Raw genomic sequence first — 26,389 nt, 5'->3', positions numbered from 1 at the left:
GAGCATGATCACAGGCGTTTTGGCCCTGCAGATGTGGAGCATGATCACATCCGTTTTGGCCCTGCAGATGTGGAGCATGAGAGCGTGTGTTTTGGCCCTGCAGATGTGGAGCATGAGAGCATGCGTTTTGGCTCTGCAGATGTGGAGCATGATCACTGCGTTTTGGCTCTGCAGATGTGGAGCATGATCACTGCGTTTTGGCTCTGCAGATGTGGAGCATGATCACATGCGTTTTGGCTCTGCAGATGTGGAGCATGATCACATGCGTTTTGGCCCTGCAGATGTGGAGCATGATCACATGCGTTTTGGCCCTGCAGATGTGGAGCATGATCACATGCGTTTTGGCTCTGCAGATGTGGAGCATGATCACATGCGTTTTGGCCCTGCAGATGTGGAGCATGATCACATGCGTTTTGGCTCTGCAGATGTGGAGCATGATCACATGCGTTTTGGCCCTGCAGATGTGGAGCATAATCACTGCGTTTTGGCCCGTCGGTACAGACGTGGCTCTTGGCTGTGTTGGGACGTGCTGGCAGGCTCTGTGTGGAGCAGAATGCGCGTGTGATCTGGAGTACAGCCGATAAGCACCGTGATTTATAAAGCGTGACTCCACCGCGCAGAATTCGGCCCCGCCCCGCCCCAGGCCGGCGGCAGCCCGTCTCGGCCAGCGGAGCGTGTCTCAGGGCCCTGGCGGCGGCGGCGGCGGCGGCGGCTTCTCCTCTCCCGCGCTGCGCAAGAGGGAGAGGAGGGCGGAGTCACAGTGGAGAACCGCCGTGCCGGAGATGAGAAAGCAGGAGGGCGGGAGGTGCTGTGAGTGGGAGGTCCCTGGGGGAGAAGATACGCCGCTATATTCCGCTAGGGGCATGGGTGGGGTGAGGTCAACCAGTAACCCGGGTTTCACCCCTCTGCTCTGAGCGCTTTTTGGCGGTAAGGGGCTCCGAAACGCGTGTCTATCTGGGCGGCGCTGGCCTGCGTCTTTCTGCAGCGACCGGGCGCGCTCCCCCCCCCCCAGAGCACCCCCCCATCACACGTGTGGCTGTTCGCAGGGGCGAGCGTTTGCGTCCGCAGTGCACTACGTCCACTTAGCGCACGCTCTGCTGCAGCGGTGCCCAGTCACGAGCCACGGAGAGTATGCAGGACTTGAGGTCCATCCAGTCGCTCCTCCTGCTGATTTCACGGATTAGTCCCGCCTCTCTGGTTGGAGGTATGCTATAATTGGTGAAATTTGAGGTCGAGTGATTAGTTGGAATTGAAGATCTGCATACCCGCAGCCCTCCATGGCCCGTGATTGGACACCACTGCCCTGCTGTGTTCAGAGAGCTGTACAGTGCAGGAGAGCGTGGATGGCGCTCGCCTGATTTACATGAGTAAGACTGCCGTACCAGGCTAGCTGCATTCCCACACCGCCAAGCATGTAGCGGCACTGAAGTGCTAATGCAAATCAGCTGCGCTGAGCTTGAGCCAAATTACAAAGCCTGAATATGTCCACATTACATCTGTGACAAACCCTGAAAAGACTAACCTCGAAACATAAACAAACCCCAACCAGTGCAAAAGGTAGGAGTGTTGGGGGTTCTTTATGGTTCGAGGTTAGTCTTTTCAGGGTTTGTCACAGATGTAATGTGCGTATGTTTGTGTCTGAAGGTTGACAGCAGTAGTGTTCTGACATGTTAGCTCTGCCCAGCTGTGATTGCTGTATGCAGGTCAGGAAACTAACTTTTTTTATCCAGTGCCTGGTGCACCCATGAATTCTCCAGCCAATATAAATTTAACCGGACAACTAGATATTTAGAATAGAAGAGTACCTCCAAGGGATGGGTGGGTACCTGCCAAAGACAAACTTACCAGCCACAGGTGAATTTCACCTGCATTTGGATGGTGGCTGGTGTTAGGTTCCTACCCCGGCTGTATGGTAAAGGTCCTATTGTGGCTGTCAGTAGCCGAATGCCCAGGGGTCCACAGTAGGACAGCGTTAGCCTTGGGGTTGGGTAGCTGATGTCATAGCTCCTCCTAATAGCTCAGCTGGAGCCACGTGTTATTGGTGGTCATAATATGCCTCCTCCTCTGATTGGCTCAAGCTGGATGGATGTAGTGCTGTGGGTCCTGTAAGCTGTGAGGTGAGGGCTGGCTCTTGGGCAGATACAGGAGACGAGTGCTTAGCGACAGGCGTTGTTGAAAACACACAGTTGGAGACGTTAAGGGGGGGGGTGAAGACTCCGCGGCTGAGGGTGATGTCATGCGCTGCGGCTCCGCTCGTGTGCTCTGCAGAGACGCGCTCGCGCTGTTCCCGGATCAGCCTGTTCTGGATCAGCATGTTCTGGCTCCGCCTGCCGCTCGCTGGCTCTCTGGCTCTCGCGCTCTCATGCTCCGGTAGCTGATGCTGAGAGATTATGTCTGTGCTCCGGCTTTCCAGCTCTGGATGTTCAGTGAGGCAAAAGTACAGCCTGTTTCCCCTGATCCCAACTGTACTGCACATACAGCCTGCTCTCACTGATTCAGCTGTACTGTAGAACAGGAGTACAGACTGTTTCCCCTGATCCCAACTGTACTGCACATACAGCCTGCTCTCACTGATTCGGCTGTACTGCACATACAGCCTGCTCTCACTGATTCAGCTGTACTGTAGAACAGGAGTACAGACTGTTTCCCCTGATCCCAACTGTACTGCACATACAGCCTGCGCTCACTGATTCGGCTGTACTGTAGAACAGGAGTACAGCCTGTTTCCCCTGATCCCAACTGTACTGTACATGCAGCCTGCTCTCACTGATTCGGCTGTACTGTAGAACAGGAGTACAGCCTGTTTCCCCTGATCCCAACTGTACTGTACATACAGCCTGTTCCCACTGATTCGGCTGTACTGTAGAACAGGAGTACAGCCTGTTTCCCCTGATCCCAACTGTACTGTACATACAGCCTGTTCCCACTGATTCGGCTGTACTGTAGAACAGGAGTACAGCCTGTTTCCCCTGATCCCAACTGTACTGTACATACAGCCTGTTCCCACTGATTCGGCTGTACTGTAGAACAGGAGTACAGCCTGTTTCCCCTGATCCCAACTGTACTGTACATACAGCCTGCTCTCACTGATTCGGCTGTACTGTAGAACAGGAGTACAGCCTGTTTCCCCTGATCCCAACTGTACTGTACATACAGCCTGTTCTCACTGATTCAGCTGTACTGTAGAATAGGAGTACACACTGTTTCCCCTGATCCCAACTGTACTGCACATACAGCCTGCTCTCACTGATTCGGCTGTACTGTAGAACAGGAGTACAGCCTGTTTCCCCTGATCCCAACTGTACTGTACATACAGCCTGCGCTCACTGATTCAGCTGTACTGTAGAACAGGAGTACAGACTGTTTCCCCTGATCCAAACTGTACTGTACATACAGCCTGCGCTCACTGATTCGGCTGTACTGTAGAACAGGAGTACAGACTGTTTCCACTGATCCCAACTGTACTGTACATACAGACTGTTTCCCCTGATCCCAACTGTACTGTACATACAGCCTGTTCCCACTGATTCGGCTGTACTGTAGAACAGGAGTACAGACTGTTTCCACTGATCCCAACTGTACTGTACATACAGACTGTTTCCCCTGATCCCAACTGTACTGTACATACAGCCTGCTCTCACTGATTCGGCTGTACTGTAGAACAGGAGTACAGCCTGTTTCCCCTGATCCCAACTGTACTGTACATACAGCCTGTTCACACTGATTCAGCTGTACTGTAAATTCTGGCTGTTTTCTCTGATTTCAGCTGTACTGTAGATTCAGGCTGTTTTCTCTGATTTCAGCTGTACTGTAGAACATGACTACACAATGTTTTGACTGATTCTAGCTGTGCTATAGAAAGGGACTACAGGGCATTTGGACTCAGTCCAGCTGTCCTGCAGAACCGTTAACTGCTTCTGGCTGTGCAACCCAGTACCTGCTCAGCTCCATATTCTTAACCGTGATTGTTCTTCCTACCATTGAAGATCTTGAAAGTGTTTATAGTGGGGCATGAGCAGATACAGCCCTGTGTAATGGATGCTCTTGGAATCACCATGTTGAGCCAGGGAGGGGCAGTTCCAGTCCTGGAGAGCCGGTGTGTTTGCAGGTTTTTGTTTCCTCCAGTTGCCCTGCCGAAATGAGGCAGCTGACTGTATACTCCAACACCGGCTCTCTCCTCCATTAGATCACCGTAAAGGTTTCACATAGGGACACAAGCACAGTCTTCGGGTGTCATTCATGTGCTGCTGAAGAAATGTGGCTGAAATATCAGACAGTGTGAATGTTAGGGCTGGTTACGTAATGAAGGCCAGAAGTTGGCATGAAACACGGGAGCAGATGTGGCCCTCGTTGCCCACCCCTGTGCGGAGCTGTGCAGAGGCTGGCAGTGCCAGCCGGTTGCTCTGTTGACTGGTTGGCGGTGCTGAAGGACATCCTGCCGGCCTGCCAGTCCCGCCATGGCGCTCTGCCGCGCGGCTGAAAGCAGGTGTGGGGAGGTCAAGGTCGTGGGCGGGGGCGGGGGAAGGGGCGGGGCTAACGGGCTGATCAGCTCATCTCTGCGCTTACTGTAATTCCGCCAGAGCTCAGGGCCTTAACGTTGCGCGGCCGCGCCCCTTCGTCGCCAGGCAACGAGGGGAGTGGGGGCGGAGCTGGGTCGGTGGGTCAGAGCGGCGTTGCTGACCCCCTTCACTCACGCTTTGCTATGGCGCTATGGGCTGTGACACTCTGTGACCTGACCTGGGCGCTGTCGCTGCTGAGCACTGAGTGTGTGTTGCTGTCGGTTGTCTACAGTGCTGTGTTCGTGTGTGTGTGTGTGTGTGTGTGTGTTGCTGTCAGTCGCCCACAGTACTGAGTGTGTGTGTTGCTGCTTGTCCTCCCGTCCATTCCTTGATACGTGGTGTTTTTGTGAGTTGTCTTGTGGGTGATCAGCAGTAAAGAGCGTGCTGCTCTGTCAGTGGTTTCCCCTGTGGAAAGCACTGCTCTGAGACGAGCAGCAAAGACTCGTCTGGGACAGTTTGTTTTCATCTGTGCAGCTTGTCCCCGTAAGTCATGTGTGACTGAAGTCATTTTCTCTGAATGGTGCTTTTTGAGTCAGCCTTCCTTTTGATTTGGAAATGCCTGAAACATTCATTCAGTATCATTTATTGAACAAACAATATAGGATGGTACTGTGTGTTTGTGTGTCTGTGTGTGTGCGCGTGCGTGCACGTGTGTGTGCATGTGTGCGTGCCTGCCTATGTGTGTGTGTTTCGCGCAGTTGGCTTCATCACGCTGAAGGAATGTAATGGACACTATCTAACTGCACTGCCTCCATCTCTGTTGAAATGGAGCGAGACTCTACCTGCCGGTGGCTTACCTGTCTGCACCGCAGCCTCTGACACGTGGGCCTCTGACGCACTGCGCTCTGACACACTGCGCTCTGACACACTGCGCTCTGACACACTGCGCTCTGACACACTGCTCTCTGACACACGGGCCTCTGACACTGCGCTCTGACACACTGCTCTGACATACGGGCCTCTGACACACTGTGCTCTGACACTCTGCGCTCTGACGCACTGTGCTCTGACATACGGGCATGTGCAGTGCCGCGCTCTGACTGTGGTTAGACCGCGACCGGCCCTTTAACAGCTGGAGGCCTGTTAAACTGCTCTTAAATAGACCCGGGAGTTAAAGCTCCTTCCCTAATCTTCTGGGTTAAACAGTTTATTGCCAGAGTTTCATCATCTGGCCCGTTTGAACCCGCAGGGTGGGGAGCTAGCACTGTGCTAATGCAGGCGCACAGGTTACTTGCTAGCCTGTTCCACACAGATCCTGGGGTCGCTAATGCAGGCGCACGGGTTACTCGCTAGCCTGTTCCACACAGATCCTAGGGTCGCTAATGCAGGTGCACAGGTTACTTGCTAGCCTGTTCCACACAGATCCTAGGGTCGCTAATGCAGGCGCACAGGTTACTTGCTAGCCTGTTCCACACAGATCCTGGGGTCGCTAATGCAGGCGCACGGGTTACTCACTAGCCTGTTCCACACAGATCCTGGGGTCGCTAATGCAGGCGCACGGGTTACTCGCTAGCCTGTTCCACACAGATCCTGGGGTCGCTAATGCAGGCGCACGGGTTACTCGCTAGCCTGTTCCACACAGCTCCTGGGGTCACTAATGTAGGCATGTAGGTTACTCGTTAGCCTGTTCCACACAGCTCCTGGGGTCGCTAATGCAGGCGCACGGGTTACTCGCTAGCCTGTTCCACACAGATTCTGGGATTGTTAATGCAGGCATGTAGGTTACTCGCTAGCCTGTTCCACAGAGATCCTAGGGTCGCTAATGCAGGCATGTAGGTTACTCGCTAGCCTGTTCCACACATCCTGGGGTCGCTAATGCAGGCATGTAGGTTACTCGCTAGCCTGTTCCACACATCCTGGGGTCGCTAATGCAGGCGCACGGGTTACTCGCTAGCCTGTTCCACACAGATCCTGGGGTCGCTACTGCAGGCATGTAGGTTACTCGCTAGCCTGTTCCACATAGATCCTGGGGTCGCTAATGCAGGCGCACGGGTTACTCGCTAGCCTGTTCCACACAGATCCTGGGATTGTTAATGCAGGCATGTAGGTTACTCGCTAGCCTGTTCCACACAGATCCTGGGGTCGCTAATGCAGGCATGTAGGTTACTCGCTAGCCTGTTCCACACAGATCCTGGGGTTGCTACTGCAGGCATGTAGGTTACTCGCTAGCCTGTTCCACACAGATCCTGGGGTCGCTAATGCAGGCGCACGGGTTACTCGCTAGCCTGTTCCACACAGATCCTGGGATTGTTAATGCAGGCATGTAGGTTACTCGCTAGCCTGTTCCACACAGATCCTGGGGTCGCTACTGCAGGCATGTAGGTTACTCGCTAGCCTGTTCCACACAGATCCTGGGATCGCTAATGCAGGCGCACGGGTTACTCGCTAGCCTGTTCCACACAACTCCTGGGGTCGCTAATGCAGGCATGTATGTTACTCGCTAGCCTGTTCCACACAGATCCTGGGTTCGCTAATGCAGGCATGTAGGTTACTCGCTAGCCTGTTCCACACAGATCCTGGGGTCGCTAATGCAGGCATGTAGGTTACTCGTTAGCCTGTTCCACACAGATCCTGGGGTCCGCGGTGCCACTCTGCTAACATACGCACGCAAGAGTTTTTTCACTGAATGCAAACTATTTAGCTGTGAATCAGTTACGCAAAGTATGTCCTCCCCCACAAGTCCCCACGGTTGAGTCTGCCAACCAGCCCCTGATTTCCTGGTAATCTGTCTGACTTTATTGCTTATAGTCCCTGTGGCACATAGGGCTGGGTATCGAAACTCGGTACCACTGTGCCGCTGGTTCCCGTTGGACCGGTACCTACCCTACCAGACTGAATTGCATTCCAATTTTAACAAAAACATTGTTTTGTTGGTAGATCTCCGTGAATAGGGCACTTTTTTTTTGAGGAGGTTGCAGGGTTGAATCCTGGGTGGCTGGTTTCCCCTGGAGCCGTGCACTCATGCTGGATTAATTGTGTAAACATCCAACTGCATAAATGAACGCTCTGTGAAACGCAAGTTTAAAGTGACTACGGCTATGGCAGCTCTGGTGAACTGGGGTGTGGTTGCGGTATTTGTTCATCTTGCACTTTTTAAAATGTTGGTTAATCTGTCAGCGTCTTCAGAACATACAGATAACTGCCCAAATGAGAATAACTCCAAGGAGACTATCCTTCAAAAGTTCTTAGTGGACTGTTCTTGTTGTAACTGCCTGCTGACCTTCAACTGAAATTTGCAATCGGCCGTTTCTGGAGTTGCTGGTCTGTTTTGCCCTGCATCTTGGTTGAGGAGTATGCGCTTTCATCCTTTGTTGCCCCTGGCTGATGTCCTTCCCTCAGACTCCTATGCTAACATCGCTGTAGCCACTGTGCCTTGTGAATCATCAGAAGGTTCAGCGGTCTTAGTCACTGAGGCTCCAAACGTGCCCCAACAACCACTGCTCCGTCTGAGTCGCTGAGACCTCCACTTCTAGCCATGTTAGCCAATCACAATTCTCGGATCTATCTTGTACCAGCCAATTGAACATGTTCTCTCCACTGTACATCGCTCTGATCCTTGCAGTTAATTTTGTGCCTGACAAGATGGCGGCTTCACCTACATAGGAATTAATGGACCCTCATTGGTTTAGCAGTTGTAGCTACTTCATTTTTGCTACAGGCTGCAGGTTATGTGCTGCGTATGTATGCACCTGCATGAATAGATTTGCTTTCGCAAATTCAACATCTGGAGTCCTATCAGTGCGGTATATCGTTGTGCACGTTAAAACGGCGATACCGAGATCCCTTCTGGACCTTGACAGCAGAAGCTAGCCTTTCTTTCGAGGGGCGAGTGGTTGCTGCTTCTCAAGGCCTTTTGTGGAATGTGTGGCCATGTACTTGAGTTTTATCTCGATGGGGCTAACGTGTGTGTGTGTGTGTGTGTTCCAGGTGGAGTCCTTCATACTGGACCAGGAGGACCTGGAGAACCCCATGCTGAAGACCGCGTCAGAGCTGCTCCTGTCCAGTGCCGCAGACGGGGCTGACCTGAGAACAGTGGACCCAGAGACGCAAGCCAGACTAGAGGCCCTGCTCGAGGCCGCAGGTATGTCCCCCCTGCCCCGAAAAGGGCTTCTGTAAGGCCTCCTTTAGTGGGCGGGCCTTATTTCCTCAGGCCAGCTTAACGTAGACGATCCTGATTTTCTCACATTGATTTGCGATCGTTGTTTACCTGTAATGGTGGAAAGAGCCTGCTGTTTAAGGGTAAAGGCACATGTCACAGTTAAAGTCGGATGAAGAATAAACGGTTTTACAGTGTTTATTTTTACCTGCTGCATGTTTGTCGAGCGCCCGTTAGCGTAACAAAACTAGCCTGCTGGAGTTGTGTGCACGCTCACACTTCTGCATGGAGGCGAGGGGAGGGGCGACCTGCCTGTGGGTCTTGGTTTGTCTGTAGGCTGGACTGCTAAGTAGGACCACAGTCGAGGGATAGATCCATGACATCACGCAATGAGCCTGATGGGGGTATTCAGATCGATTGGGGGGGGGGGAGGTGGGTTCTTCCAGACGTTCCTAGAAAACTGCATACTAGTTTTTTTAATTAATGCCTTTGCCATCTACTGCACTCTTTGTATTATTTGGTAATGTATCTGAATTGGACATTTATGTGTGGGTGAAATTATAAGTGCTGTCATTTTCTGAGTGTCAAGTGAGTTCAGCTGCTGTGTGTCTGAGTCTCTGTGTGTGAGAGAGTGAATGTGGGTGGGTGGGTGGGTGTGTGTGTGTTTGTGTGCGTGGATGCATGCCTGTGTGCACGGTCATGTGCGTGTGTGTGTGTGTGTGTGTGTGTGTGTGTGTGTGTGTGTCTGTTTCTGTGCACGGGTGTGTGTGTGTACATTTGGAACAGGTTTCCTGCTGTTCATGGTCTGTTCACCTTTTTTTCTCTCTGCTGCATAGTACCGGAACCTGATCAGACAAAAGCATGCCTTCCACAAGCGGTTAACTTTGACCATTTTCAGCCATTTTTTAAAAAAGTGAACAAAATGAGTAAAATACTGGAAAATGTGAAGAGATTCCCGAGACCAGGTTGTTGGGCACACGGAAATAACATGAATATCTGAGTCTTCAGCTTTGAGAGGATATGGAGTAAAATGGAGTAAAATGAATGAGCATGATCTCCTTTTTCAGCAGCATGGCCTTACGGTGCTGTTTCCCACCGCGCTTCCCTCTGAGGCGGCAGTGCTCTCTAAACTGAAATACTCCCGAGGACAGAGGATCACTCTGGGTCTAGATCTGCAACTGTTACTTCTTTGGCCCTCAGTGTAGAATGAATGTTATTTGTGTTTGCAGACTGAAGGTAACTGACCTCACCTTTCAAACTGCCGTGTGCTGCAATATTGACAGTGCAGTTTGGGGTTTCTTTTCTGTTTCTTTTTTCTTTCAGTATTAAAATGGCCTAGTTGTGGCCCATGTTCATTGGCGCCATCTTGGTTTTGGATTGCTGTTGGACGCTTGTCCCTTTTTTTTGCCATGTTTATGGTGACGAAGGTGATCCCTCGCTTGACCTCCACACTCAGCAGTGTGCTCCATGACGCTTAAAGACCTTTCACCCGATTGGGCAAATAGACTAGAAGCTTGTATATTTATTGGCTGTTTGCTAGTCCGATGGTAGATGTACGTTTTTTGTATTTTTGGTAAACCCTTAATAAACTGGTCTATATGTTGCCTTTTGCCCATTGAACTTTTTGGTTTTGGGATATTTCGGACTAATTTGTTTTTGCACAGCTATATCAGGTGTTCTGTATAAATTTTGGCTGCAGTGATTTTTTTTTAGGTTATAAAAATGGGATTTGAATGCCTATCCACGTTTGTAGTTGGGTAATCTTGGTGGTGGAGGACTGGATTAAGGGAATCGAGGTTGCGTTAGCGGTTGCGTCCCTTGCCGATGGCGTTTCCGCGGCCGCTTGCCGTCGCGGGACGGGGGCGGCTGACGCCTCTGCGCCGTGAGGAGGTGGGGAGATCCCTTATGAGCGCTCCTGCTGTTATTACTGCAGCCTGTACGCTGAGGGACCGTTCCCCTCCAGCTTCTCCTCTGAGACTCGCACATGCTCTGTGAAGAGCCTGTGGAACTCTGGGAAATGTAGTTGCTGTGCCTGGGGTAGTCAGAATGTTCCCAGGAACCGGTGTTGCCCGAGTACAAAAAAAGAAAACGCACAGTGCTTCTGCGGACGCTAGTGTGGCACGGTGTATTGGTTAATTTGCCCTCGCCTGATTGGCTGTGCTCGCTCTCTGGAATCCTCAGAGGACGTCCCAGGGACGTGGCGGGCCAGCGGACACGGCGGGGCATTCCAGATTTGGAACGCGTCCAACGTACTGTCCTCTGGGTTCCCACAGGGACGTCCCGTTGTGGAATCCCGTGCAGACAGGCCCCGTACTGTCCTCTGGGTTCCCACAGGGGCGTCCCGTTGTGGAATCCCGTGCAGACAGGCCCCGTACTGTCCTGTGCGCTGCCACAGGGGCGTCCCGTTACAAGGGGGCTGCAGACTCGGAGGCCCTGTCATCGGGGCTGCTGTGCAGAGATTAAACATCCTGGACAGGAACAATGGATTTGAGCACAGCAGCAGCAGCTGACATCATGACTCAGCACTGGCTTTTGCTGTACTGCTATACTGTTGTGTATGTGTGTGTGTGTGTGTGTGTGTTCGTGCTCGCGCGTGTGTGTGTGCACGCGTGTATGTGTGTGTGTGCGCATGTGCGTGTGCGTATCTCTGTTTGCGTGTCTGTTTCTGTGTGTCTGTGCGTGCCTGTGTTTGTGTACACGTGCCGCATACATACTGTTTTGTGACCGTACCTTTGTACGTAGGAGCTGTGAAAATGGACACTGGTTCTTTTGTTGAGTCTCTAATATTGGGGAAATTTCCCATCTACGTTTTAATGGTGCTGTTGATTTTGGCATTTTAATGCAGTTGTGAATAATTTTTGCCCCCTAACAACGAAGGCTATGTGAAAGCGCTAGCTCATTCACGCGGTTCTACAGGGAAATTTTGGGTGGCTAAGTGCTCTGGGGTTATTGTGTTTCTAGGTAAGACGCTAATTATTAGACCTGATTTGCTTTTTAGCACACTTTGTGCTAATTGAACAGGGAGAAGTTCAGGCTTTATTAGGCATTACAGTAATTGCTAGTTGTCTAGCACCGCGGGGGGGTAAAGGTTTTTTACACCAATAACACGGTGTAAAACCTGGCAGCGTGATTTATTTTTGTCTAAATGTGTTTTGAGTTTGTGCTCTTGCAGGGTAGTGTGTTTGTAGGAGAGAGCTGTTTTTACAGGGTTGAGGCGGTGAGAAGGACCAAAGCAGAGAGAGGTTTATCGCTTGCGCTCGTACACAAGCGTACGCTGCTCACCCAATTTATGGATGTTTTGGGGTATCCACCCCACCCCCCCTTCCCCTTTGCTGAATGGCTATGTAGGCCAGCAGAACAAACAGTCTGTTCTCTCACTGTTCTCATGCACGCTCTCTCACACACACACACACACATCCCCTCAGTGCTGTTTTTTGTGCTCGCGTGAAAAGCTGTACAATCTGTGACCCATCGGCGAAAACATTGGGACTTCCTGGAGTAAACCGTAAATAATAACCCCCTGCGGGGATATAAACGGTTAAAACTACCACTTCTACAAGTTTTATATCAATACGTCTGTGCTGAATCCCCATCTCCATCTTTCCAACAGCTGCTTGATTTGACTTGTCAAAGCTTAAAGGGAATATTTGATAAGGGAAAGCGAGCTTTGCTGATTTTAATTCAAAACTCCAGCATTTTCATTCAACTTTTTAAACAAGGCTTTGGGTTTATCCTCTGAATTTGGTCCACCTTCCTAATGGCATTTTGAAAAAGCTTTGACTGAAAAATAGTTTTATGTTTCTGTTGAAATATAGTGCCTTTTATGCTTGGTACAATTAAATGTTACAGGGGAACTCTGTTTCAGAAATCATCATTTGGTATGTTCCATTTTTTACCATGAGAATAATTGGTTTGACCTGTATTTTTCATGTCATAGTTCTTGTAAGTAACATCAATTTGAAAATACTGCGTGATGGGAACAAATCTATTCTCTTGATATATCTGATTACTATCACAATATGGAAACCTAACTGAAGGTTTGTCTTGGCTCGTTTAATTTCAATGTCAACTGCAGCTTCTCCTACATTTTCTGAATCCATCCTGTAATGGGGGCGGGGCTTTATGCATTTTCTTTGTGGGTTAAAGTGTTATATGGCAGATTATAAATTAGAGCTATTCTTTTACAGGTGAGGACTGATGATTTTGGCTAGAGTTCCCCTTTAACACTACAGGTTATTTGTTGCATTTCTTTTTTTGAACAGTTGCTGACTCTTAAAAGAGAGTTAGTTTTGCTTTTCTGTAGCCTCTGCTACCCAGCTAACACAAAATGTTTTCCTGATGTTGCGGGAATGTTGTATCAACGTTGTAACATTGCCACCGCATGGCAGCGACGTTGTGAGAACGTTTTGCGTTAGCTGGGCGCCAGATTACATTCATTTAGCTGAGCGGCTACACAAGCGCATGTAAAGTAGGGAGATGTGGAGCTGCATGGTTTGAACTGGATTAACACCAGCTTTCTGTGTGTGTGTGTGTTTTTTTTGTGTGTGTTTTGTGTGTGTGTGCTGGTCCCGCGCCGGTACTAACCCTGGATGCGTGTGCCGCCGCGTGATTGGCTCCTGGAGGCATTGGTAAACTGTCCACCGCGGACGGTAAAGCGTTCGCAGATCCCGAGGTGCTGCGCCGCCTGACGTCGTCGGTGAGCTGCGCGCTGGACGAGGCCGCCGCCGCCCTGACGCGCATGAGGGCCGAGAACACGCTCAACGCCGGCCAGGCCGACAAGTATGTATCTCTTCTGTCTGCCCCCCCCTACTGTTAACCCCCACAATCACCCCTTCTCCCGCGTCGGGGTACTGAGTGATTATCTGCCCCCAGCACTGCTGTCTGCCCCCTCCTACTGTTAACCCCCCACAATCACCCCTTCTCCCCCGGCGTCGGGGTACTGAGTGATTATCTGCCCCCAGCACTGCTGTCTGCCCCCCTCCTACTGTTAACCCCCCACAATTACCCCTTCTGCCCCTTATCTGGGTACTGAGAGATTATCTGCCCCCGGCACTGCTGTCTGCTCCCCCCCCTTACAATTACCCCTTCTGCCCGCCGTCGGGTACTGAGAGATTATCTGCCCCGCACTGCTGTCTGCTCCCCCCCCTTACAATTACCCCCCACAATTACCCCTTCTGCCCTGCCGTCGGGTACTGAGTGATTATCTGCCCCCAGCACTGCTGTCTGCTCCCCCTACATTACCCCCCACCACAATTACCCCTTCTGCCCCTTTATCTGGGTACTGAGTGATTATCTACCCCCAGCACTGCTGTCTGCTCCCCCTCCCCCCCCCTACAATTACCCCTTCTGCCCTGCCGTCAGGGTACTGAGAGATTATCTACCCCCGCACTGCTGTCTGCCCCCCCTCCCCCACAATTACCCCTTCTGCCCCGCCGTTGGGGTACTGAATGATTATCTGCCACCAGCACTGCTGTCTGCCCCCCCCCTTACAATGACACTGCCCCCCCACCACATTACCCCTTCTGCCCCTTTATCTGGGTACTGAGAGATTATCTACCCCCAGCACTGCTGTCTGCCCCCCTTCCCTGCATTTACCCCTGCTGCCCCTTTCTCTGAGCACTGAGTGATTATCTGCCCCCAGCACTACATGTCAGTTCAGCAGCAGTGTAGTATAATGGGTTAAGGACCTGGGCCTGTAACCTAATGGTTGCAGGTTTGATTCCCAGGTAGGAGACACTGGTATTGTACCCTTGAGCAAGGTACTCAACCTGAATTGCAACAGTATGTGTCCGTCTTTATAAATGGATACTATGTAAAAAGTGCAAAAATTTGTGTAAATAGCTCTGGATAAGATCTAATTGCCTGTAATGTCATTACACCAGTATTTTTACACTCTTTAATTGCAGGTTTTATTCTTGCTCTGAGTGTATTTTGGTCCCTTGTGTCTTGGCTCCCGTGTTTGGGTGCCCAGTTGTATTTGTCTGGCCTTGCCTGTGGACCTGTCTCTGTGAATTTGGGAAAGGTGTGGAGCAGCGTGCGTCCCCCTCAGGGTGCGTACTGCGGTTCAGCACCACCGCCATTTCTGACCCCGCGGCTCACCTGCTGAGCCGTGCAGACGTTGTGCTGGAGAACCCGCCCCTCCTTGGCCCTGCGCGAGGAGTGGTGAATTAGCAGTTAGGCGGGGGGGGGCGGGTGCACTCATCCGAGGCGCAGGCCCGGTCCGCGGCCCTCCCAGGGGCCCCGATTAGCCCCGCCCGTCTGACACGGTCAGAATGTCACACTGACCCGCTGGCCTCCGCGCTACGCTAACGAGGAGCGCTTTCGCTGGACCCCCCCCGGAGAGGCCTGGTAGGCTAGCGGACGTGTCGCTCTGACTTCTCCTTACTTTTGTAGAATGTTCCATTTCTGCGTTTCCCCCCCAGCGCAGTCCCAGTAATTGTAGCAGTTTGGTTATTTTCAGCCGTAGCCTGGCAGAGGCCTGTTCGGACGGAGACGTCAACGCCGTGAGGAAGCTGCTGGACGAGGGGCGGAGCGTCAACGAGCACACGGAGGAGGGCGAGAGCCTGCTCTGCCTCGCCTGCTCCGCCGGCTACTACGAGCTCGCACAGGTACGCCCCTTCCTCAGGAGGCTCCTCCCACTGCCCCGCCCCTTCCTCAGGAGGCTCCTCCCCCTCCCCCTTCCTCAGGAGGCTCCTCCCACTGCCCCGCCCCCTTTTCCTCAGGAGGCTCCTCCCACTGCGCCGCCCCCTTCCTCAGGAGGCTCCTCCCCACTGCCCGCCCCTTCCGCAGGAGGCTCCTCCCACTGCCCCGCCCCCTTCTGCAGGAGGCTCCTCCCACTGCCCCTCCCCTTCTGCAGGAGGCTCCTCCCACTGCCCTGCCCCCTTCTGCAGGAGGCTCCTCCCACTGCCCCTCCCCTTCTTCCTGATGCTCCTCCTCCCTGATCTACCCTCTTTCTCCAGATATTCTGCCTCCTTTCCCTGTTACTCTGCCCCTTTCCCCTTGTTACTCTGCCCCCTTTCCCCTGTTACTCTGCCCCCTTTCCCCTGTTACTCTGCCCCCTTTCCCCTGTTACTCTGCCCCCTTTCCCCTGATACTCTGCCCTTTCCCTGTTACTCTGCCCCTTTCCTCCTGATACTCTGCCCCCTTTCCCCTGTTACTCTGCCCCTTTCCCCTCTGCCCCTTCCCAATTGCCCTTCATCAGCCTTCTGCCTGCCGCCCTCCTCCGGAGACTCTCCCTCTGCCCTCCCCATCAGGCTGTGCCTGCAACGCCTGCTCGCCCTGGTCCTGTAGCCATGCACGCTAACGTGGAGGATCGGGGCATTAAGGGTGACATCACACCCCTCATGGCGGCAGCCAGTGGCGGCTACGTAGACATAGTCAAACTGCTCCTGGTGCACGGGGCGGACGTCAACGCACAGTCCTCCACAGGTGAGAGCACTCACACACACACCACACACAGATACACACTCTCTCTCACACATACACACACACTCTCTTTCTCTCACACACACACACACTCTCTCACACACACACACACACACACCCACACACACTCACACACTCTCTCTCACACACACAAACTCACACACTTTCCCTCTCACACACCCACACACACTCACACTCTCTCTCACTCACACACAAACTCACACACTCTCTCACACACATACACTCACTCACACACACACACTCTCTCACACACACACACTCTGTCACACACACACACACACACTCTCTCACACACACTCACACACACACACACACTCTCTCACACATACACACTCTCTTTCTCTCACACACATGCTCACACACACTCTCGCACACACACACACACACACTCACACACACACTCTCACCCCGCTCCTCCTCCTCCCTGTAGGTAACACAGCGCTGACGTACGCGTGCGCAGGCGGCTTCGTGGACGTGGTGAAGGTGCTGCTGAAGGAGGGCGCCAACATCGAGGACCACAACGAGAACGGGCACACGCCGCTGATGGAGGCGGCCAGCGCCGGGCACGTGGAGGTGGCGCGCGTGCTGCTGGAGTACGGCGCCGGCATCAACACGCACTCCAACGAGTTCAAGGAGAGCGCGCTCACACTGGCCTGCTACAAAGGTACGCTCCGCTCCGGGGCTCCAGTAACACACGCTGTTACTGTCTGTCTGTATCATTACACTCAGTACCATTACACTCTCTCTACTATCCCACAGCCTTCAGTAACACACGCTGTTACTGTCTGTACCCTCAGTATCATTACACTCTCCACTATCCCAGGGCCTTCAGTATGCTCAGTGTACACGCTGTTACTGTCTGTACCCTCAGTATCATTACACTCTCCACTATCCCAGGGCCTTCAGTATGCTCAGTGTACACGCTGTTACTGTCTGTCTGTATCATTACACTCAGTACCATTACACTCTCTCCACTATCCCAGGGCCTTCAGTATGCTCAGTGTACACGCTGTTACTGTCTGTCTGTATCATTACACTCAGTACCATTACACTCTCTCCACTATCCCAGGGCCTTCAGTATGCTCAGTGTACACGCTGTTACTGTCTGTCTGTGCCCTCAGTATCATTACACTCTCTCCTCTATCCCAGAGCCTTCAGTATGCTCAGTGTACACGCTGTTACTGTCTGTATCCTCAGTATCATTACACTCTCTCCACTATCCCAGGGCCTTCAGTATGCTCAGTGTACACGCTGTTACTGTCTGTCTGTGCCCTCAGTATCATTACACTCTCTCCTCTATCCCAGAGCCTTCAGTATGCTCAGTGTACACGCTGTTACTGTCTGTCTGTGCCCTCAGTATCATTACACTCTCTCCACTATCCCAGGGCCTTCAGTATGCTCAGTGCACATGCTGTTACTGTCTGTCTGTCTGTACCATCGGTACCATTACACTCTCTCCACTATCCCAGGGCCTTCAGTATGCTCACTGTACACGCTGTTACTGTCTGTACCCTCAGTATCATTACACTCTCTCCACTATCCCAGGGCCTTCAGTATGCTCAGTGTACATGCTGTTACTGTCTGTCTGTCACCTCAGTATCATTACACTCTCCCCACTATCCCAGGGCCTTCAGTATGCTCAGTGTACACGCTGTTACTGTCTGTCTGTGCCCTCAGTATCATTACACTCTCTCCACTATCCCAGAGCCTTCAGTAATGCTCTGAGTACACGCTGTTACTGTCTGTCTGTGCCCTCAGTATCATTACACTCTCTCCACTATCCCAGGACCTTCAGTAATGCTCTGAGTACACGCTGTTACTGTCTGTACCCTCAGTATCATTACACTTTCTCCACTATCCCAGGCCCTTCAGTATGCTCTGTGTACACGTTGTTACTGTCTGTATCCTCAGTATCATTACACTCTCTCCACTATCCCAGGGCCTTCAGTATGCTCAGTGTACATGCTGTTACTGTCTGTCTGTGCTTTCAGTATCATTACACTCTCCCCACTATCCCAGAGCCTTCAGTAATGCTCAGTGTACACGCTGTTACTGTCTGTACCCTCAGTATCATTACACACTCCTCTATCCCAGGGCCTTCAGTATGCTCAGTGTACACGCTGTTACTGTCTGTACCCTCAGTATCATTACACTCTCTCCACTATCCCAGGGCCTTCAGTATGCTCAGTGTACACGCTGTTACTGTCTGTACCCTCAGTATCATTACACTCTCCCCACTATCCCACGGCCTTCAGTAACACACGCTGTTACTGTCTGTCTGTGCCCTCAGTATCATTACACTCTCTCCACTATCCCACGGCCTTCAGTAACACACGCTGTTACTGTCTGTCTGTACCCTCAGTATCATTACACTCTCTCCACTATCCCAGGGCCTTCAGTATGCTCAGTGTACATGCTGTTACTGTCTGTACCCTCAGTACCATTACACTCTCTCCACTATCCCAGGGCCTTCAGTATGCTCAGTGTACACGCTGTTACTGTCTGTCTGTATCATTACACTCTCCCCACTATCCCACAGCCTTCAGTATGCTCAGCGTACACGCTGTTACTGTCTGTACCCTCAGTATCATTACACTCTCCCCACTATCCCAGGGCCTGCAGTATGCTCAGTGTACACGCTGTTACTGTCTGTACCCTCAGTATCATTACACTCTCTCCACTATCCCAGGGCCTGCAGTATGCTCAGTGTACACGCTGTTACTGTCTGTACCCTCAGTGTCATTACACTCTCTCTACTATCCCAGGGCCTTCAGTATGCTCAGTGTACATGCTGTTACTGTCTGTATCCTCAGTATCATTACACTCTCTCCACTATCCCAGGGCCTTCAGTATGCTCAGTGTACACGCTGTTACTGTCTGTATCCTCAGTATCATTACACTCTCTATACTATCCCACGGCCTTCAGTATGCTCAGTGTACACGCTGTTACTGTCTGTACCTTCATTATCTTAATAACTCTCCACTATCTTGGGGCTTTCAGTATGCACAGTGTACACTCTGTCCCTGACTGTTTCTTCAGTATCATAACACAGTCCACTATCGCAGTGTGTGAGTAAATGACTGTGTACATGCTGTCACAGTCCTGTAGCCTCAGTATCATAACACACACTCCATCTGGCACCTTTAGAAATGGTAACACACTCCTCAAAATGTATTTCATATGAAATGCATGCTTTCATGGAGCTGTGCCAAGTTATCTTTGCTGTGTGTGTAGTGAATGACCTATCGCCAAGAAAACGCTTTGGCCTTCCCTAATTAAAGACACAGTATCACCTTATTTGCATTTAAAATGAAATAAACAGGTGTTAAATTACCAATTAAAATACGGGCATTCATTGCGAACTCAAGAAGGAATTACAGAGCTACTCTGCAGAGAGAAAAAAAAGATCAATAATTAATGTACATCTAAAGTCACTAATATGCGAAGTCCGCATAAGTAAAACAAATTAAAGTAAAATAAATAGCTGGGTGCTGGACTCAGAGGGTGGTAGTGCTGTATAATTGGCTTTTAAGCCAGAGGTTGCAGGTTCACTTCCCAGGTCGGGCACAGTCATTGTGCCCTTGACCGCAGTGCTTGCTGCTTCAGTATATATGCTGGTGTGTATGGCAGCTCTATGAGACGCTAGGGGCAGGCTGCTGCTCAGCGTGCGTGCGTGCGCACTGATCCCGCGCCGGTATTAACCCTGGATGCGTTTGCCGCCGCGTGATTGGCTCTGGAGACATCGGTAGACTGTCCAGTGCTCAGTGTCTCCCTCTGCTGGTGTCGCAGGACACCTGGACATGGTGCGCTTCCTGCTGGAGGCGGGGGCCGACCAGGAGCACAAGACGGACGAGATGCACACGGCGCTGATGGAGGCCTGCATGGTGAGGGGGGGCTCTGGGGGGGGGGGCTGCGCTTGTTTCCGGGGACGCTGTGCATGCACAGTTACGCCATGTTCTCAGCCCGTTAGCTGCGATGTTGTAACCTGACCCTGCGTTTGGGCCTGTGTGCAGTCAGTAAATATCCAGCTGTGTGAGTAGATGAGTGGAGCTGTTTAAGCAGCTCTGCAGAGGGTTATAAGCTAAGCTAGGAAATAAGGACTTAAGGCCTGGTTCCTCAGACATGGATTTAGCCTAGTGCTGCGCCGAGATGTTTTTCAATGTAGATCTTCATTGAAGTTTCTTTTAGATGGACTGGGCTTAGTCCATGGCTAGGAAACCAGCCTTAAATGCTTTGCTGGGTGAAATTATTTATTTAAACTTGGTTTCTGTTCTCATGGAAGATGAAGCAAACTGCACTGCAGTGGGGATTAGGGTATTTGGGGTGTGTGTGTGAGCACACGTGTGTCTTGCGTTTTTGTGTGTGTATGTGTGTGCGTGTGGGTGGGTGGGTGTGTGTGTGAATGTACACTATGTGTGTGCTTATGCGTGTTTGTGTATGTTTGTGTTTGTGCGCTTTTGTGCGTGTCCCTGACCCCTTCCCTCCCCCCGCCGTGTCCCAGGACGGGCACGTGGAGGTGGCGCGGCTGCTGTTGGACAGCGGGGCGCAGGTGAACATGCCCGCGGACTCCTTCGAGTCGCCGCTGACGCTGGCGGCCTGCGGGGGCCACGTGGAGCTGGCGGCGCTGCTCATCGAGCGCGGGGCCAACCTGGAGGAGGTGAACGACGAGGGCTACACCCCCCTGATGGAGGCCGCCCGCGAGGGCCACGAGGAGATGGTGGCGCTGCTGCTGGCGCAAGGCAAGAGCCCCGCCCCCTTCTGCAAGAGCCCCGCCCCCTTCGGGCTGCCACGCGCTGTCACTCCTCCCGTAACACGCACATCAGGGCTGACCTGGAGTGCAGCATCCTGCTCAAAGGCTGGCTGCCAGATCTGCATCCCTCCATCCCTCCATCCATTCACCCAGAGGCAACCAACCTGTTCCTGCAGATTTACCATCCTGGCAGATCTCACTCCAACCCTACCAAAGCACACCTCATCCAACAGCTACAGTTCGTGTTGAGCTGTTAATTGGTTGAGTCAAGTGTGCTGAATTAGGGTTGAAATGAAAACCTTCAGGACAGTAGATGTCCACAAACAGGGCTGGCCAGCCCTGAGTTACATTGTTTGGCCATGTAATTGCTTACAATGCAATGAATCACCAGAATCTGGCGGAAGCCAGTGTCCACAGTGTTTTTTAACCGGTTCAGTAAGGTGGTGCTGCTTTGCTAGGCTGCGCAGGTTAGCGTGACACATAATCCACTAGAGGGAGCCAGTGCGGAAACTTGCCTAATCAAAGGGGCAAAGGTCTGCAGGCCAATGACCAGGTTTTCTGTGGCTAAGATCCTGCCCCCCCTCCTTACCTCGCCCCCCCCGTCCCTCAGGTGCCAACATCAACGCGCAGACGGAGGAGACGCAGGAGACGGCGCTGACCCTGGCCTGCTGCGGCGGCTTCCTGGAGGTGGCCGACTTCCTGATCAAGGCGGGGGCCGACATCGAGCTGGGCTGCTCCACCCCCCTGATGGAGGCCGCGCAGGAGGGCCACCTGGAGCTCGTCAAATACCTCCTGGCAGCAGGTGAGGCCCCGCCCCCTTTCACCGCCGCGCAGCTTAGCGCTTAAAAGGACCCGCAGCCCTAATCAAGGTTGCAGGTTCAAATCCGGATTTGGGAAGTGCTGAGAGTCCCTCAGGCTGGTCGTTATTTCAATATTATTTGGTCGTTGTGTATCCCGTTGTATAAACCTGACAAAGAGATTTTGTGTAGTTTAGCATTAGCTTGTAATAAAATAAAACTGACCTGAACTGAACGTAGTTCAGTCCTGACTCCTATCAGTCAGATATTTAAGTATGTCGGCCTGTACGAACAGGGTAATTGAATTAATCCTGAATCCTGAATTAATATGAGCTCTGCTCTAATTGGTGGGTCCCCTTGCCCTCTATCCCTCACGCCTGGTCTCATTGGTCCGCAGGGGCGAATGTCCACGCTACCACGGCGACGGGAGACACGGCGCTGACGTACGCTTGTGAGAATGGACACACGGACGTGGCAGACGTGCTGCTGCAGACCGGGGCTAATCTGGTGCGCGCTCTCCCTCTCTCTCTCCCTCTTCCCGTCTTTCTCTCTCTCTCTCCCTCTTCCCGTCTTTCTCTCTCTCTCCTCCTCTTCCCGTCTCTCTCTCTCTCTCTCTCTCTCTCTCTCTCCCTCTTCCCGTCTTTCTCTCTCTCTCCCTCCTTCCTCTTGCTTTCTTTCTCTCTTCCTCCCTTTTCCCCTCTCTCCTCCCTCTCGCTCTGGCTCTCTCCCTCTCTCTGTCTCTATCCCTCTCTCTCTCCCCCTCCTGCTGTCACTCCTCCTTTGTTCCTGTAGTGTAGACAGGACTTTCCTGCCCACGCCTGAGTGAAATGCCCTCCGTCTGTGTGTGGGCCAGCTTGCTATGGCCCAATTCTATTGACTGTGTCTCTGAGTTGCGTGTGTGTGTGTCTGTGTGTACGTGCGTGTGTGTGTGTGTGTGTGTGTGTGTGTGTGCGTGTGTGTGTCTGTGTGTACGTGCGTGTGTACGTGCGTGTGTGTGTGCGCGTGCGTGTGTGTGTGTGCACGTGTGCGTAACCTCCACTGACGGGTGTATTTCAAACACAGGAACACGAGTCGGAGGGAGGCAGAACCCCCCTGATGAAGGCGGCCAGGGCGGGGCACTTGTGCACCGTACAGTTCCTCATCAGCAAAGGTGCGTTTGCCCCTCCCCCCTCACTCCGCATTGGTTGGAGCCGCCTGAGTGACAGCTGCATTTCAGCGCTTCCAACCCTGCTGCTGGGAGAACATAACTGCACTTTCCTGTTTTGGTCCTCCATTCTCCCCAGATACATACAGAGACATGTTTTATGACAATGCAAACATTTCAGCACTGGTCTTTTCATTTGTGTTTTGGAGGGTGGTGGTTCATTATTCATCCCAGTACAAATGACATCATGTAAATTACATGAGATTAGACAGTGCCCAAAAGCACATTAACCTCATTAAAAGCCAGAAAGTACGCCTATACATGTAGTTCTCTGGCATATTTAAAAGTGTAATAAAGATAATTCCTCAATACTAAATGCAGTACAGCAAGCCAAATATGTTCATAATAAAGATTTTAAAAAGCAAGTTTAAAAGGCTCAATCAATTGATGATTGGCCGTTTCCTCTTATGTTTGTGTGTGAACAGAAGCTCTAGGAGGGCTAAATTGAAGGCTGTAATGTCCTTGGAGGGGCAGAGAACTCTGTTGGGCTCACTGGGGATTTTGTGTGCCCTTCCGCCCCCTCACAGGTGCTAACGTGAACAGAGCCACGGCCAACAACGACCACACGGTGGTGTCCCTGGCCTGCGCGGGGGGGCACCTGGCCGTGGTGGAGCTGCTGCTGGCGCACGGAGCCGACCCCACCCACAGACTGAAGGTGCGTCCCCCCCCCCCCCTCGGACCGGGGTCCCCCCTCAGCACCCCCTCCCTTTGGAGGGGACACCTTTCGGCAGGAGCTCTGCACCTGGAGGCACCAGGCTAACGGACGACTGACTTTTAAAGCTACTTTTCCATAAACCCTTGTGTAATTCCATTAGCAGTACCCACTGGAAGCCTGTTCTTTACCGTATGTCCTAACTGTATTGTGTTTCATGTCCATTTTAGTCATGACATAGCCTCACTGCATACAACGTTAACTGCCACGAAGGGGTTTCCCATGAGAGCACGCCTACCCAGCCCTGTTCCTGGAGATCTGCCATCCTGTAGGTTTTCATTTCAACCCTAACCTGGCACACCTGACTCTACTGATTGGCAGCTCAACAAGATCTCTAGCTGTTGAATGAGGAGTGCTTTGTTAGGGTTGGAGTGAAAACCTGCCGGACTGTAGATCTCCAGGAACATGGTTGAGCCGCCCTGCGGTGGAGGCGCGTTCTCTCCGCATTTCTCTTCGTTCAGTCAGGCTCTTTGGTTCGGTGAGCGAACGTTTTGACCTCGCTGGCCGATGACCGGGGTCTCGCGGTCGAACCGTGGACCGTCCCGCTGAGCAGAACGTGACTATCTCCTCGTTTTTCCCCCCGCCAGGACGGTTCGACCATGCTCATCGAAGCTGCCAAGGGCGGCCACACCAACGTGGTCTCCTACCTGCTAGACTACCCAAACAACATCCTGTCCGTCCCCGCGCCCGACATGTCCCAGCTCACGCCCCCCTCCCACGACACGTCTCAGGTGAGCACCCTTCTCCCCCCCCTTCGGGCCTCCCTGCCCTGACCAGGGCTTCTCCTTGCTCAGATTTGTTTTTTGTGGGCACTCTTTTTACACAAACTTGTGGGGACCAGATAAGCTTGTGGGGACCTAGTTCTAGACCTGCTGAATGTAGGCAGATGGGTACAATCTAGTGTGTTTGAGTGTGTATGTGTGTCAGAATTTTGAGAAATAAGCAGAAGGAGGGAGGGTTACCAGGGTACAATACTGTTCTTCAGAATATCTCTCAGTCTCTCAGTGCCCTGCTTCCTGTTCCCTGTTCGCTGCTTCTGTGAACTTACGGAATTGTGGAATAATGTCTGGGGGAGCTGGGAGTGACGCACCTAAATTATCGCCCCCCCCCCCCCCCCCCCCCCCAGGTCCCTCGCGTTCCATTCCAAGCCCTTGCCATGGTGGTGCCCCCCCAGGAGCCCGACAGAGTGCCCTCCACCATCACGGCCCCCCCGCCCGTCACCAGCAAAGGTCAGCACGTCGCCATGTGTGAGCGTCGCTTCCTCCCCACCTTCCTCTTCCTCACAGAGCAGGCAGAAGACGAAGCCGCCTGGTTTCCAACCAATCAGTCGAGGGAAAACTGTGCCTCCAATCACACGCCTTAAATCATACACGTGTGTCATAATGCATATGTGTGCATACGTCGTACTCCCACATGATATCAAATATATAGACATCGTACTTATGCACGAGCACAGGTCACACACACCCTTGTGTGTAAAAATCATATGAATATATAGAGTGTACTCATGGAGTAAAATGCATATGCAGAAGTGGTACACAGTTGATATTGAAGGGGGACTTAGTTTGTTGGCCCCCGTGGTGGAGAGCGAGGTGTGTTTGTCTGAATGCTCACCTCAGCCCTTTCACATAAGGGGGTACGTGTTTCTGAGCCTCCCCCTTAAATAAATATTTTCCTTTTCCCCCAGTGAAGGGAAGTCTCTCTAGGCTTTAAATGCATTCCAGATGCAAGCAGCCATTTATCTTTGTTTGGAGGCACAGGAGTAGCACAGGAGGACTCTGATTGGCTGGTGGAGGCCAGGTCCTCATTCCTCTGTCCGCTCTCTGCGTGGTGATTGGTGGAGCCTGACGTGTTCTGTGTTTGTGGGGTCAGCCGCTGGTTTTGTTGATTTCTTCCCTCTGTGTATGTGTGTGTGTGTGTGTGTGCATGGGTGTGTTTGTTAGATTTGTCATTCTTCACATTCTTTAGTCACCCTGACCGAGCTCAGTGTGATAACTGACTGGAGCTCAGTGTGATAACTGACTGGAGCTCAGCGTGATAACTGACTGGAGCTCAGTCTGGTAACTGACTGGAGCTCAGCCTGATAACTGACTGGAGCTCAGCCTGATAACTGACTGGAGCTCAGCCTGGTAACTGACTGGAGCTCAGTCTGGTAACTGACTGGAGCTCAGTCTGGTAACTGACTGGAGCTCAGTCTGGTAACTGACTGGAGCTCAGTCTGGTAACTGACTGGAGCTCAGCGTGATAACTGACTGGAGCTCAGCGTGATAACTGACTGGAGCTCAGTCTGGTAACTGACTGGAGCTCAGTCTGGTAACTGACTGGAGCTCAGTCTGGTAACTGACTGGAGCTCAGTCTGGTAACTGACTGGAGCTCAGCGTGATAACTGACTGAAGCTCAGCCTGATAACTGACTGGAGCTCAGCCTGATAACTGACTGGAGCTCAGCGTGATAACTGACTGGAGCTCAGCGTGATAACTGACTGGAGCTTGTTGTATCTCACCGGTGTCAACGCCTGTAATTCCAGGCTGAGTCACCGTGGAGACTGAACTGAGCGAACGGAATTCATGTCACGTCAGCGTTTCGATGTCGTTAATTAATCGCCCGGTAATTCATTCGTAATTACCTTTGAATCAGTAATGAGTAATTAGCATCGATGCTTTTACAAGTGGAGCCTTGTCTTCGGGGGACCTGTTTTATATGAGGAACGGTGTGAGGAGTTGAGCTCTTAAAATCACAAAAGGACAATAGGCTTGTGCTCATGCACCATCAAACTCGCCTGTCTGCCGGAACACAGGCTGCGGTTCAGAGAGGAGAGGTGTCC

At 52.1% G+C, this 26,389-nt stretch overlaps 1 protein-coding gene and 1 long non-coding RNA gene across 2 annotated transcripts in view; both read left to right on the top strand.

Moving 5' to 3' along the window:
* Window positions 1-26,389, top strand: part of ankhd1 (ankyrin repeat and KH domain containing 1) — a 60,266-nt gene that overhangs the window by 13,535 nt on the left and 20,342 nt on the right. Inside the window, 13 exon segments of the mRNA XM_064351927.1 lie at window positions 8,487-8,640; window positions 13,278-13,434; window positions 15,116-15,270; window positions 15,943-16,083; window positions 16,532-16,765; window positions 19,892-19,986; window positions 20,604-20,841; window positions 21,463-21,654; window positions 22,047-22,156; window positions 22,712-22,799; window positions 23,381-23,508; window positions 24,153-24,296; window positions 24,692-24,794. Of these exon segments, the coding sequence (XP_064207997.1) occupies window positions 8,487-8,640; window positions 13,278-13,434; window positions 15,116-15,270; window positions 15,943-16,083; window positions 16,532-16,765; window positions 19,892-19,986; window positions 20,604-20,841; window positions 21,463-21,654; window positions 22,047-22,156; window positions 22,712-22,799; window positions 23,381-23,508; window positions 24,153-24,296; window positions 24,692-24,794 (1,939 nt within the window).
* Window positions 996-4,480, top strand: LOC135262407 (uncharacterized). The gene is made up of 3 exons (XR_010332218.1): window positions 996-1,565; window positions 1,616-3,667; window positions 3,872-4,480. It is a non-coding gene; the product is annotated as an uncharacterized LOC135262407 (long non-coding RNA).

Source organism: Anguilla rostrata, chromosome 9, assembly GCF_018555375.3.
Source record: "Anguilla rostrata isolate EN2019 chromosome 9, ASM1855537v3, whole genome shotgun sequence".
NCBI lineage: Eukaryota > Metazoa > Chordata > Actinopteri > Anguilliformes > Anguillidae > Anguilla > Anguilla rostrata.
The sequence above is the reverse complement of the archived record's forward strand: the minus strand, read 5'-3'. Positions and strand labels throughout refer to the sequence as shown.